Source organism: Cantharellus anzutake (assembly GCF_015039405.1).
Source record: "Cantharellus anzutake strain C23 chromosome Unknown EI90scaffold_149, whole genome shotgun sequence".
NCBI lineage: Eukaryota > Fungi > Basidiomycota > Agaricomycetes > Cantharellales > Hydnaceae > Cantharellus > Cantharellus anzutake.
Genome location: NW_024067099.1, coordinates 54359 through 66810, shown reverse-complemented (window position 1 = coordinate 66810; position 12452 = coordinate 54359). Strand labels below are relative to the sequence as shown.

General features: G+C 49.7%; 2 protein-coding genes across 2 annotated transcripts; one reads left to right on the top strand and one right to left on the bottom strand.

Moving 5' to 3' along the window:
- Positions 1-6625: 6625 nt before the first annotated feature.
- Positions 6626-7237, bottom strand: EI90DRAFT_2948271 (uncharacterized protein; the record flags this gene model as incomplete). The annotated part of the gene is made up of 1 exon (XM_039055370.1): positions 6626-7237. The coding sequence occupies one exon, from the start codon at positions 7235-7237 to the stop codon at positions 6626-6628; it is 612 nt and encodes a 203-aa protein (XP_038908605.1).
- Positions 7238-9392: 2155 nt separating this feature from the next.
- Positions 9393-10406, top strand: EI90DRAFT_3135974 (uncharacterized protein; the record flags this gene model as incomplete). The annotated part of the gene is made up of 6 exons (XM_039064762.1): positions 9393-9410; positions 9469-9567; positions 9620-9718; positions 9775-9892; positions 9945-10193; positions 10267-10406. The coding sequence occupies 6 exons, from the start codon at positions 9393-9395 to the stop codon at positions 10404-10406; spliced, it is 723 nt and encodes a 240-aa protein (XP_038908604.1).
- Positions 10407-12452: the final 2046 nt, after the last annotated feature.

Sequence of the window (12452 nt, the reverse complement as noted above, 5' to 3'; positions counted from 1 at the left end):
TGGCCAGCATGTTGCGTTTGACTTGCGTTTGAATATCTGGAAGCCATCAGTGTCAGAGACCAGGTTCGAGACGAAGGAAAGTCTCCATGGTGGAGGGCTTCAGCCTCAGCGACTTATGCCAAGAGCGCTGTGCCTAGTAACACGTCCGTGCCCTAACTTACTAACTGGCAACCAGAACTGAAGGGGGTTAACTCTAGTCGATTTTATTACTGAAGTGTAACCTCTGTACAAGTTGGATATATATATGGTTACAGCGAAGATGGGTCCACAAATGGCAGAGCTGAACGGAGCGGAGCTAACGGGGTTAAACATTAGCTGACTGAATATTACTGACGAGTCGGGTCATGGGGTAACGGAAAGGCAGGCGATAACCCAGAAATGGAAAGGAGGGATAGGCCCGAAGGTGGGCTCTGCAGGGCAGGCAAGTGTATTGCCCAGCGGAGGTGGGAGTGCGCTAGTGGACGTCGGAGCTGTCCGGAAGTCTTTGGGGCTCCGTACTTAGGGAGGCATAGGTAATAAATTGAAAGGAGGGGGTGATGACCATCGAGGGGTACCAAGGGGATTGCGGAATACGGGAGCTCCGAGGTTAGTGAAGAAGGAGCGGAGGTAGACCAGAGGGATCGGAGGGACTGGAAGTCGATGGCTGGGGATGGATATGACAGTATCCCCTTCTTAGGCCTGAACCCTTGAAGGCCCAGAATTAGTAAGGTGAGGGGAGCTGTACTTACAGAAAGAAAAGATGAGAAAATGAAAATGAAAATGGAAGTGAGGAGTGGAGGGAAAAGGAGAAATGGAAGAGGAGTCAGGGTTCCTAAGGAGCTTCGGGTCCAGGCTTATCTGGGTAATGAGAGTGGAACGCTTCGACGAGGTCGGAGGCGTGATCGAGTTCGCCAGCAAGGAGCCATTGTGTCTCCTCATCGGTCCCTTCATAGCCTAGCCACTTGACCAGGTAGAGCAACTTGTTGTGTCTATGTCAGTCGATCTTGGAGTCGAGTATCTCCTCGATCTCGAACTCCATCTCACCTTCGATTTCTATGGGAGGCGGAGGTGGTTGGTGGCGGTTCGGAATGATGTTCGGGATGGAGGGTTCGATCTGCGAGACATGGAATACCGGGTGAATGGCTCGCATGTTTTCCGGCAGGCAGAGAGTGAGGGAGTGGGTTCCAATGCAGGCGATGATCTCGAATGGGCCAAGGTTTTTCTCGGAGAGCTTTTTGGAAGGTCGGGTGGAGTGGAAATACTTGGCCTTTACATAGACCGAGGTTCCTACTTCGAAAGCTGGGGCAGGACTCTGATGGGAGTCTGCCGGGCCCTGATAACGGATCTGAGCGAGATGCATTTCCTCGCGAAGGAAGTGGTGGAGGGAGTTGAGATCGATGGAGTACTCTTGGGTGCGTACTGATGTCAGGTCTCGCTCCGGGTGAACGGTGATGTTTGGATGGTAGCCTTTGTTGGCGAAGAACGGGGAGACGCCCATGGTGGCATTCCGAGCATTGTTGTATGCGAACTCTGCGAGAGGCAGGAGTTCGGACCAATTGTCCTGCTGGTAGTTATTGTAGATGCGCAGGTACTGCTCGAGCGTCTGGTTCATCCATTCGGTCTGACCGTCTCCTTCCGGATGATAACCGGAGGTGAAGTGGAGGCGGATGTCGAGGACCTTACCAAGTGAACGGAAAAAATGAGAGACAAACTCCGGACCCCTGTCGGAGGTGACGTGGGATGGAACTCCATGCTTGGAGAACACATGGAGGAGGAAGAGCTTGGCCAGTTCCGGAGAGGTGATGGTATCGTGGGTAGGGATGAAAATGCACTGTTTGGACAGGCGGTCCACGACGACCAAGATGGAAGTGAATCCGGAAGAGGAGGGTAGCTGTTCGATGAAATCCATGGAGATGGAGTTCCAAGGACGTTTGGGGATGGGGAGTTGTTTGAGTAAGCCGTAAGGCTTATGACGGGGGACTTTGGCACGGGCACAAGAAGTGCAGGAGGATACGTAACTCTTGACGAAGTTACGGATGCCCGGCCAGGTATACTCATGACGTACTAGATCCAGAGTCCGGTTTTGACCAAAGTGTCTGGAAAGTTGGTGGTCATGTTTGTCTCGCAAAACGTGGAGACGGAGGTCGTTAGAATCCGGGACATAAATGCGGTTGTCCAGCCTTAACAGGCCTTCGGCATCAACGGACCAGCGGGAATTGGGGAGGTTGGGGGAAGCGAGATGAGAAGAGATTGTGGTGTCGGAGGAGAGGGAGGCTAGGATGTCTCGATGAAGAGCCTCTGTGTCAACGAGTACGGCTGCTCAGATTACTGTGGCAGCTAGGAACGTAGCTCGTAAGGATGCAGTGAGCTGCTCTGAAGTGAAGACTGGTCGGAAGTTCTGCAGATTGACGTGAGCATAGTCCATATCCCCTTCTTTGGGATAGACATCCCAGTGTCTAGTCAACGCATCTGGTTTAACTCCGAGTCTTCCGGGATGGAATCGGACAGTCATGTGGAATTGGGAGAGGAACTCCGACCAGCGGGCTTGCCGCCAGGTCAAGAGTTTGGTGGTGGAGAAATACTTGAGGTTCTTGTGGTCGGTGACGACGTCGATTGGGGTTCCTGAACCTTCAAGGTAATGACGCCATGATCGGAACGCATCATGAATGGCAAGTAGTTCCTTGTCATGGGTGTCGTAATTGAGCTCCGGCGCCGAGAGTGTTCTAGAGCGGAAAGCGATGGGGCGAATCTCTCCGTCATCACAGCGAATGGAAAGGATTCTGGAGATCGCATAATCGGAGGTGTCGGTTTCTACAATGAGGGGGGCATCAGGTAGCCAATGTGTGAGGATAGGAGCGGAAGTGAAGGCTTCTTTCAAGGTGTTGAAAGCAGAGCGACAATCATCAGAGAATAGCCAGGGGGCTCCTTTACGCATGAGGCGTGTCAAGGGGACCACAATGTCGGAGTATTGGTGGATGAAATGCCAATAGAAGTTAGCGAAGCCAAGGAAGGATTGGACATCCTTGACTTTACGGGGCTCGGGCCAATCTTGGACGGCTTTGACTTTCTCGATGGACATGGTGAGTCCGGAAGGAGAGAGGCAGTAACCGAGATATTCCGTAGTGTCCATATGGAACTCGCATTTCTTCAGATTGGCGTATAGGCCGTGTTTGCGGAGTCTCCTAAGAACTTCTCGGACATGCTCCTGATGCGAAGCCATGTCTTCCGAGTAGGTAAGGATGTCGTCTAGGTAGACTACCACAGAAACGTCCAAGAGGTCGGCAAAGATCGTGTTGACGAATCGCTGGAAAGCTGCAGGTGCATTTGTGAGACCGAATGGCATGACAAGCCACTCATAGGAACCATAGCGCATGCGGAAGGAAGTCTTCCATTCGTCACCTGCTGCAATGCGAACCAGGTGGTAAGCATGCCGGAGGTCGAGTCTGGTATAGACCGTGGCACGGCTAGGTGCATCAAGGAGGTCAGAGATGCAGGGAAGTGGGTAGCGATCCTTTTTGGTGATCTTGTTCAGCCCTCGGAAGTCGACGCAAAGACGGAGGGATCCGTCCTTCTTGTGGACGAAGAGGACCGGTGCCGCGTGAGCGGAAGTAGCGGGACGAATGAAACCGGAGGCCAGGTGTTCATCTAAGAACGCCCGGAGGGCCTCGAGTTCCGAAGGAGAGAGAGAGTACATGGTACCCAAGGGTGGGGAGGTGCCTTCCTCAAGGTCGATCTTTAGGTCGTGCTCACGGTGTGGTGCCAGCGTCAAGGCTTTGCTCTTACTGAACACATCCGCGAACTCGTGATACTCCTTCGGAACGGCTGAGAGGTCGACGGAATCGGTGTGGGATGAGGCAGCCCTCAAGCGGCTTTCCTCGGAAGGGATGGTTAGGCTGAAGGATACCGATCCTTCAAGTCGGCAAGCCTTTGCGAATGCGGAACGGCTGACGAACTCGATAGATGGTAATGGAGGAGTAACAGCCTGTGACTGAGGTGCTGGTGAAACATCAGATGGTTGGATGTCGGACGACGGCAGTGGTGCCGGAGACGATGGGGGAGAGCTCGGAGTAACTGTCTTGGTAGGTTCGGAAGTTTGGAACGTAATACTGCTTGAGACCCAGTCAATCAACGGATTGTAGCAGGTAAGCCAGTTGTGTCCTAGGACTAGGGAACATGATCCATCCAGCGATGTGACAAAGAAAGTCATGGGGGTGATGTTTCCGGAAGCGAAGCGGAGGGGAATATCAACGGCACGGGTTATGATTGAGTTGGTGCTACCGTCAAATAGGCGTAGTTGTAGGGGTTTAATCTGGTATGTCTTCAAGGCCAACTTTTTTACGAATGTGTCGTCGATGAAGCAGTCTGAAGACCCAGAGTCTATGAGTGCGGGTACGTTCTCATAGGAGTGGAAAAGTTTATTTTGTGTCCTAACATTGGACGGAGGAAAAACAGGAGAAGAGAAAGAAGAGAAGCGGAGAGAGGTGGATCGATCTACGGAAGTAGTCGGAGGGGGTGGAGGAGAGAGTGGTACATCAGCAACACTATCTACAACGGGTAGAACATTGACCGAAGGGTCAACATTGAGAGGAGAAAATAGACCATTTGAAAGAGAAAAAGAAATGGGAATATGGAGGGAGGATAAGTCGGAAATGGAAGACGCGTTTAAACACACTTCTTTGAGCGCATGGAAGGAAGGATCGCAACCCCCGGTCCATGCAGAGTCCACGGGGGTGCGGACTAATTTTTTGCTTCTGCGGAAGCGGATCCTTGCTCCTCGGTCTGGGCCGAATGGGCCTTAGATGCGTGAGAAGAAGACTTGGGACAGTCCTTGACCATGTGGCCAGACTGACCACAGAACATACAAAGTTTCTCGTCGAGATGATGCTTACGCTCTTGTGGCGTGAGCTTGCCATTGTCTCCGAGTTTAGACAAGAGGTCCGGTTTAGTGGAGCTGGCCTCGGACTTCTTATTGTCCTTCGGAGGCCTACTACCGGAAGCGGAGTTGAAAGAGGAGGAGGAAGGGATGGGGTCGGAACAAGAAGCGGCGGTGGACTTGTCAAAAGCGTTAGAGGAAGAAGGTTTTGCATGACGTGTAACTTCCGATTTACACTCCCAATAGCACGCATCGAGAGTTTGGGACAGGGTGCAAAGTTCAGAGAGAGTAGAGGGTTTACCTACTCTGGCAATATCGTCCTTGATACGTTCCGGCAATCCATTGTAGAAAAAAGACGAAGCACGGCTTCTCCGTAACCGTGAAGTTGAGAGGTGTGTCGGTTGAACTCGACGACGTATTTATTGATGTGGTGCCCATCCTTCATGTCCAGGGTCATCAGTTGAACCTCGGCGTCGCCCACAGGATCGTGAGGGCCGAAGTTAGTTTGAAGTTCATTAACGAACTCCTGATAATCATTCATCCATCGCGGACGAAGCATAGAATTTTGATCGAATAGTAGATCCGGCTCGAACCAATCAAGGGCCATTCCCTTGAGGTAGGACTGTGCAAAGATGACCTTAGTGCAGTCGCTAGCAAAAGCGAGGGGACGGTCCTGGAAATTGAGCTCGCATTGGACCAAGAATACTCGGAGTTCTCGGGGATCCTTTCCGTCGAACTGTTTGGGCTCACGGACCTTGGTCCGGAGAGCAGAGGATGGTGGTGGTGGTGGGCGTCCAGTGTGATGAGCCAGGCTGGCAATGGCTTGGGCTAATTGTGCGATAGCCACGTTGGAGGTGGGTTCGGCATTGTCGGTGGTTGGGACAGTGGGGATGGGAGGATCAGCAGGAGGAGGATCGACGAAGTCAGGGACCTCGGAACCAAGTCCAAAGAAGTGGACGGGGTCTATGGGTTGTTCCGTGGTGTCTCCAAAGTCGGAATCTGCAACTGGTGATCGATTCCTAACAGGGCACATGATCGGAGTCGATGGGAGAGGGGTTTCAAGGTTAGAAAAGCTTCGAAACTCAACTGGGTTTCTCGCCAATCGACTAGGACCAGGCTGAGAGGGTTCTGGGGAAGGTGAGGCAGAGTTGGGAACTAATGTGCGTAGTTGCGAACGAGTGCGAAGGACTTTTGGTGCCATACAAGACGTGTACTAGTCAGGGAGTAATAAAATACTGTCAGAGACCAGGTTTGAGACGAAGGAAAGTCTCCATGGCGGAGGGCTTCGGCCTCAGCGACTTATGCCAAGAGCGCTGTGCCTAGTAACACGTCCATGCCCTAACTTACTAACTGGCAACCAGAACTGAAGGGGGTTAACTCTAGTCGATTTTATTACTGAAGTGTAACCTCTGTACAAGTTGGATATATATATGGTTACAGCGAAGATGGGTCCACAAATGGCGGAGCCGAACGGAGCGGAGCTAACGGGGTTAAACATTAGCCAACTGAATATTACCAACGAGTCGGGTCGTGGGGTTAACGGAAAGGCAGGCGATAACCCAGAAACGGAAAGGAGGGATAGGCCTGAAGGTGGGCTCTGCAGGGCAGGCGAGTGTATTGCCCAGCAGAGGCGGGAGTGCGCTAGCGGACGTCGGAGCTGTCCGGAAGTCTTCGGGGCTCTGTACTTAGGGAGGTGTAGGTAATAAATTGAAAGGAGGGGGTGATGACCATCGAGGGGTACCGAGGGGATTGCGGAATATGGGAGCTCCGAGGTTAGTGAAGAAGGAGCGGAGGTAGACTGGAGGGATCGGAGGGACCGGAAGTCGATAGCTGGGGATGGATATGACAATCAGTCAAGATACCCAGAGCAATGTCATGAGAATCACTGAAGAAAAGATGGGGATGTCTCACTCCATCGACAACAACATATTCGGAGGTGAGATGTTGGTAGTGAGAACCACTGAAGACGTCGTCATAACAGCCAGCGTTGAATTCAAAGTTCGAACGGTATGTCATTCTCTCAGTCAGACTGCAGTTGAGGAACATGGATTTGATGCGAGATGTAAGAGGAATGTATTCAAATGTGTTTCGACTCCGGCAGTGCTTGTCAAATCTAGGTTCATGGCAATATGGGCACAATTCGGCAGTTTTGTAATCGGTCCCTGTAAATGCACAACAGCTATTAATGCAGCAGTCATAGACTGTGGTCTCAATATTTGATAACTCCAAAATATGGCGAAATAACTTGTATAGGGACTCAACGTGGATGCGACTGCCCCAGAATTTAGCAAGTTGAGCATAAGCCTTCCGTGGAAGGTTTGTGTTTCTGATAAAGTTGAACATCTTGATTGAATCGATGTCTAATAGAAGACAAGAGTTACACATGAATGCAAAGAAAGGTGCGTGGCAGATTAATCATGATACTTACTGAATCGATATATATCACGGAGTTCTTCATCCAGCCCCAGGTCATAGGACGAGCCCATCAAAGAGTCCCCATCTGAATCACCACCAGATTCATAGCTGTCAGGGACCGACCTGGGGTCGAGAGTGCCCGGGTGTATCGCCCGAGGCTGTCAGGGCACACCTGCCTGACCCGGCCCCACCCAGCCCCACTTCACCCGGTACCCCGCCACCCGGCCTTCCCCTACCTCCTCCCCCCTCTCCTTTCTTTCCTTCTTTCTCCATTCCACTCCCTCTTTACTTATTTCACCTTCTCTTTATTTTCTCCTTATTCTACATGGACGACTTTTCCTTGTATCAATGTACCATTGACCCACCCGCAGCGCGCTCACGACACGCCCAGCCCGGGCGCCTCAGGCGACCCCCACTATCTCCAGCTCGCGCGTTCACAGCGGACGCCCTCGGGATCCCCCACGGGGACACCCGGGTGACTACGGCTGTACACGAGGATGACATGGCACCCGTCATGTGACCTAAGCTGCATGTATATAAACATACCTGAAGTGGGAACCGAAGAAGTAGCCTTCTTCTCATCCTTTCCCACTTCAGGTAAGCAACATAGTGTTCCCTTTTAATAATAATAACATCCTTTCCCACTTCAGTCTAAGTGGCCAGGGACTGCCTCCTGAGCCGGGCCCGCCAGTACGCACGCCCGCTCCACCCCCTGCGAGACTTCCAGTGTCGGGCGTCTCACCTGGGCCCCCTCTACCCCGGATGCGTCCCTGACAGAGGCTGAGGGTCCAGTAGGTATGACGCAGGCACACGCAACAACGGGCCCGAAGCAGACAAGGGTCCCTGGCCACTGAGACTAAAGTGGGAAATGTGTTATTGTTATTATCAGGGGAAGTGTAAGCTACTTGCCTAAAGTGGGAAATGTGAGAAGAAGGTTGCTTCTCAGTTCCCACTTAGGCTGTGTTTATATACATGTGGTTGAAGGCCACGTGGGAAGCGCCACGTCATCCAAGCACACAGCCACCTCCGTCCGGGTACCTCCATAAGAGGTCCTAGGAGCATCCGGTATGCGGGGGGTCGTCTGGTGTGTCCGGGTTCGGGCGCGTTACGCTGCAGCCGGGTCAATGGTACATTGATACAAAGGAAGTTGTCCGTGTGATAAGAAAGGAATAAAGAGGAGAGAGAATAGAAAAGAAGGGGAAGAAGAAAGGGAAGGGAAAAGAGGGGGAGGTCGGGAGGAGCGGATGGTGGGGGACCGGGTTAGGTGGGGCCGGGTCAGGCAGGTGTGCCCTGACAATAGCCTGTCTCACAAGGTTCATCTACACCTTGTGGGGCCAGGGGATCCACATTGTCTTCCAAGTCCGGAGCCATCTCGGGCTCAAAGTGTGACTCCAGTATAAGAGATAGCCTGGAAAACTTTTCTGCCAGTGTGTTGACAGGTTCGTTTGACATTTCATTGGTGTCTAATGCATTCCAGCAAGATGGCAAAGGTGGTTCATCATGATGACTGGAGAGTGGCATGTTTGGGGTGGAATTGTCCATATCTAGGGACATGTTCATCGCATCATCTGAGAGGTATGATGAAGAATTGCTCTTGGATACTAAGTCATCATTGCCAGAGAGTATCATTTCATTGTCTGATATATCTTGCTCTAGTCGCTGGAGGTGCCATCGGATAGTTCGCTTGGAGAGACCTTGTTTACCACAGCAAGGACACGTAGATTGTTTGGAGTCCATGAGTAATAGATAGAATACTTCAGAGCTTTTGATGTTCTAGGACAGTGCAGCACTGGTCTGATGCGTTGATAGTTGTGGCACCTAAGTTACATTTGGCAACTCCCGAGCATCTTACCTCTTGCCATCTATCCTCCGCACTTTAAACACTGTTGTGTACTTTGCACAAAAACATGCTTCATTAAGGTCTCTTAGCCTGTTATATTGCTCTACTGGTGAGACAACACGCTTTTCATGGCAAATGAACTATGAACATCAGAATTCCAATGTCATTAGCCTCATCTGACATGTACCCTATCATACATCTTTTGCGTGTCTTTCCACACGTCTTTCCATCTTTCCACATGTCTTTTGTCCCTCATCAGACTATTGATACACTCCCCTTTTTATTATGCCTCCAGTTGCTATGGTAAGTGTAGCATACACTCATGGGACTCACCCAATCTGCGGATCGCTCTGTTGCACAGAAAATCAAGATTCCTGATCCACGAGGCCAAGGAAACCATAAAAAGTACTCCATAGAAGAGACCCTTGGCATGGAACGAAACAAGTATATTCAACTTTTGGTATGTTAACCAACCCCGAGCCTAGATCTCACTTTCACATGATCTTCTGTAGCGCGATGCCCGACATGCAGTCTCACGCACACTCAATACCCTTGGAGAGGTTACATGGGGTGAGGTGCCAACAACTCAAAGGAATGTTATGCTTAGAAGAGTTAGCCCCTTTCACTCTTGCACATTGGCATTTTTAACTGACTTGGGCTCTCAAAGCTTATTTCAAAACACCCTGAGCTTGAGACTGACTATGAAAACTCGTGGATCGCTGAAGTCCTAATTATGAATGTGATTGTGAATGCACGAGGCAATCGTGGCAAACGCCGTGTGGGCCGTTTGTCCTATCTTGTTCTGTGCAGAGGTGCTCTACCCTAACCATCACCTAGGTGCCAAAACAAATCCTACAAGTGATGAGACTCATGTCGGTGGCGGAAGTGATAATCCTGAGGTCATAGATCACAATGATGGCGAAAACACCGGGGATTCTGAACATGAAGGCAATGCAAGCCATGAACAAGAGGATAGTGATCGTTCGTCAATTCCGACTCTGGCAAATGGTCGTCCAAACAAGCCAGCTGCGCTCAGAAATACATGCACCAGTGCTGTTGCATCGAAAACAGCTGTAGCTCCTAAAAGTAAGTGCTTTGATGCTATGTTAAGTGTATTCCTTCTCAGTGTCCCTGTTCTTAATTGCATCACTGACATCAGCAAAAGTCCGTTATGCTCCGGAGCATCAAGAGTGGCTGGAGCATGTGGGAGACAAAACAGCAGATTGGGCACTCCTGGAGCCAATAGTGTTCTCCTGGGAGGGGGTTCAGGAGCAGCTGGGAGTGGTGAGGAGTATGTAATGTGCCAGGAGCAGTGGGAGGAAAATTTTGGTCTCTAAAAAGTTGAAAAAAAAAAATTTAGGGAAAAATCAAAAAAAAAATCAGGAACTATAGTGCCTTTAAAGTGCTTTCAGGACATATAATTATTTGCAAAATTGAGGAAGAAATGATGGAGAAAAATGGAAAATACTTTCGGAGACCCGAGAAATAATGAGAACTGAATTGATGGGAAAGTCTGAAAATTGAATAGGAAAGTGAGGGGAAGCCTTGTAAGCATTGTTATTTTCTGCTGTTCTGATTTTTCCTGATTGTTCTTGGTCTCACTCCCAGCTGCTCCTGGACCCTCCCAGGAGCTTTCAGGAGCTTCCAGGAGTATTGAGGAGCAGCTGGGAATGAGACCAAGAAGAATCGGGAAAAACCAGAACAGCAGAAAATAACAATGCTACAAGGCTTCCCCTCACTTTCCTATTCAATTTTCAGACTTTCCCATCAATTCAGTTCTCATTATTTCTCGGGTCTCCGAAAGTATTTTCCATTTTTCTCCATCATTTCTTCCTCGATTTTGCAAATAATTATATATCCTGAAAGCACTTCAAAGGCACTACAGTTCCTGATTTTTTTTTTATTTTTTCCCTAATTATTTTTTTCAACTTTTTAGAAGTCCCTATTTTTCAAATTTCCTCATTTCCCTCTATATCCCCCCCTCATTCCCCCCTCATTCCCCCCCTCATTCCCCCCCTCATTCTCCCTCTCATTCTCCCCTCATTCTCCCCTCATTCTCCCCCTCATTTCCCCCCTCATTTCCCCCCCTCATTCTCCCCCATATTCTGCCAGCCCGAAAGTGATTAAGTTGCCAGATTAATCATATATCAGGCCATAAATTTTGATTGTGTATTGGTGAGTCTCAGTGTCCTTGATATATAGTATAGTGTTTGATCTAAATGTTAAGCAGTGTCTTGTTGTGTTAGTCTTGTGGTAGGAGGTATTCATGGGGATCTTCCCTCTTTTTTTCCTTTTCATTTTCAAATGCTCCAGGAGCTCCCAGAAGCTTCTCACCCCTATACACTTTGAAGCATTTAAATTGTATTTACTGGATATGTTTGTGCACAAAGCAATGCTCCAGGCCCTCCTGGGAGTGCCCTGGAGTACCTAGCCAAGTCTGGAGGAAATGGGCTGTTCCTGGACCGGCCAATCTCCTCCTGATTCTCCCAGTGCTCTCGATACTCCGGAGCACTCAGGAGCATAACAATTTTTTGCTGATGGATGTCTTCCCTATTAAACTCTTGCATCGCGCTTGCATCATCACAATGCCCCCATGCCTGGTCTTCTTTGAATAGAAACTATCCCCTCAAATGCCCGAGGAAACAATCGTATCCAGTTTCAACTTACTGACGGTGAAGAAGAGCCTCCCAACCCAGTTCAAGTGACAAGGAAGAGGACTGCTGTTAAAGTGGTGATGATAGGCCCCAACCCAAAGTCCAAGAAGAGCCGTATCGACAACTCATCATGTGATGCGATCGAGGAGGGAGCATCTGGTACGGCAAGAAGCAAGGGGAAAGGCAGAGCAATGCCAACACCCAGGGGTTCAAAGATTTAACCTGCTGTCGTCTGTCACTTACCACTCCCAAAGTCATAACCCACACACTAACTACTGTTGCCTTTTAGAACTTCTCTCTGGTTGCTGCATCCACTCTCATTTCACTCTTACACTGCTATCGCCAACTCGTTTAACTTTACCCGACTTGCTACATGCTCTTTCACATAGAGTGCCTTGACTTTGCTGCTCCCATTCAATCTCTCTCGATACCATCCTGCTTGTGCCTTGCCATTGACACATATTCACTTGTAGCATCACACTTCTGATGACCACGCTTCATGTATACGCATGTATTAACTATCGTTCAAAACATCGTAAATGAATATTCTCTGACCCATATTGTACCATGCCAAAGATTGTAAAGTACCAACGATGAATCAATAAATGACCAATTACCAATCTGGTAAAAATGGCCGTTTACCACGAAAAACATCGTACATCACCAGAAAAATCGATGTCATTCACCACGT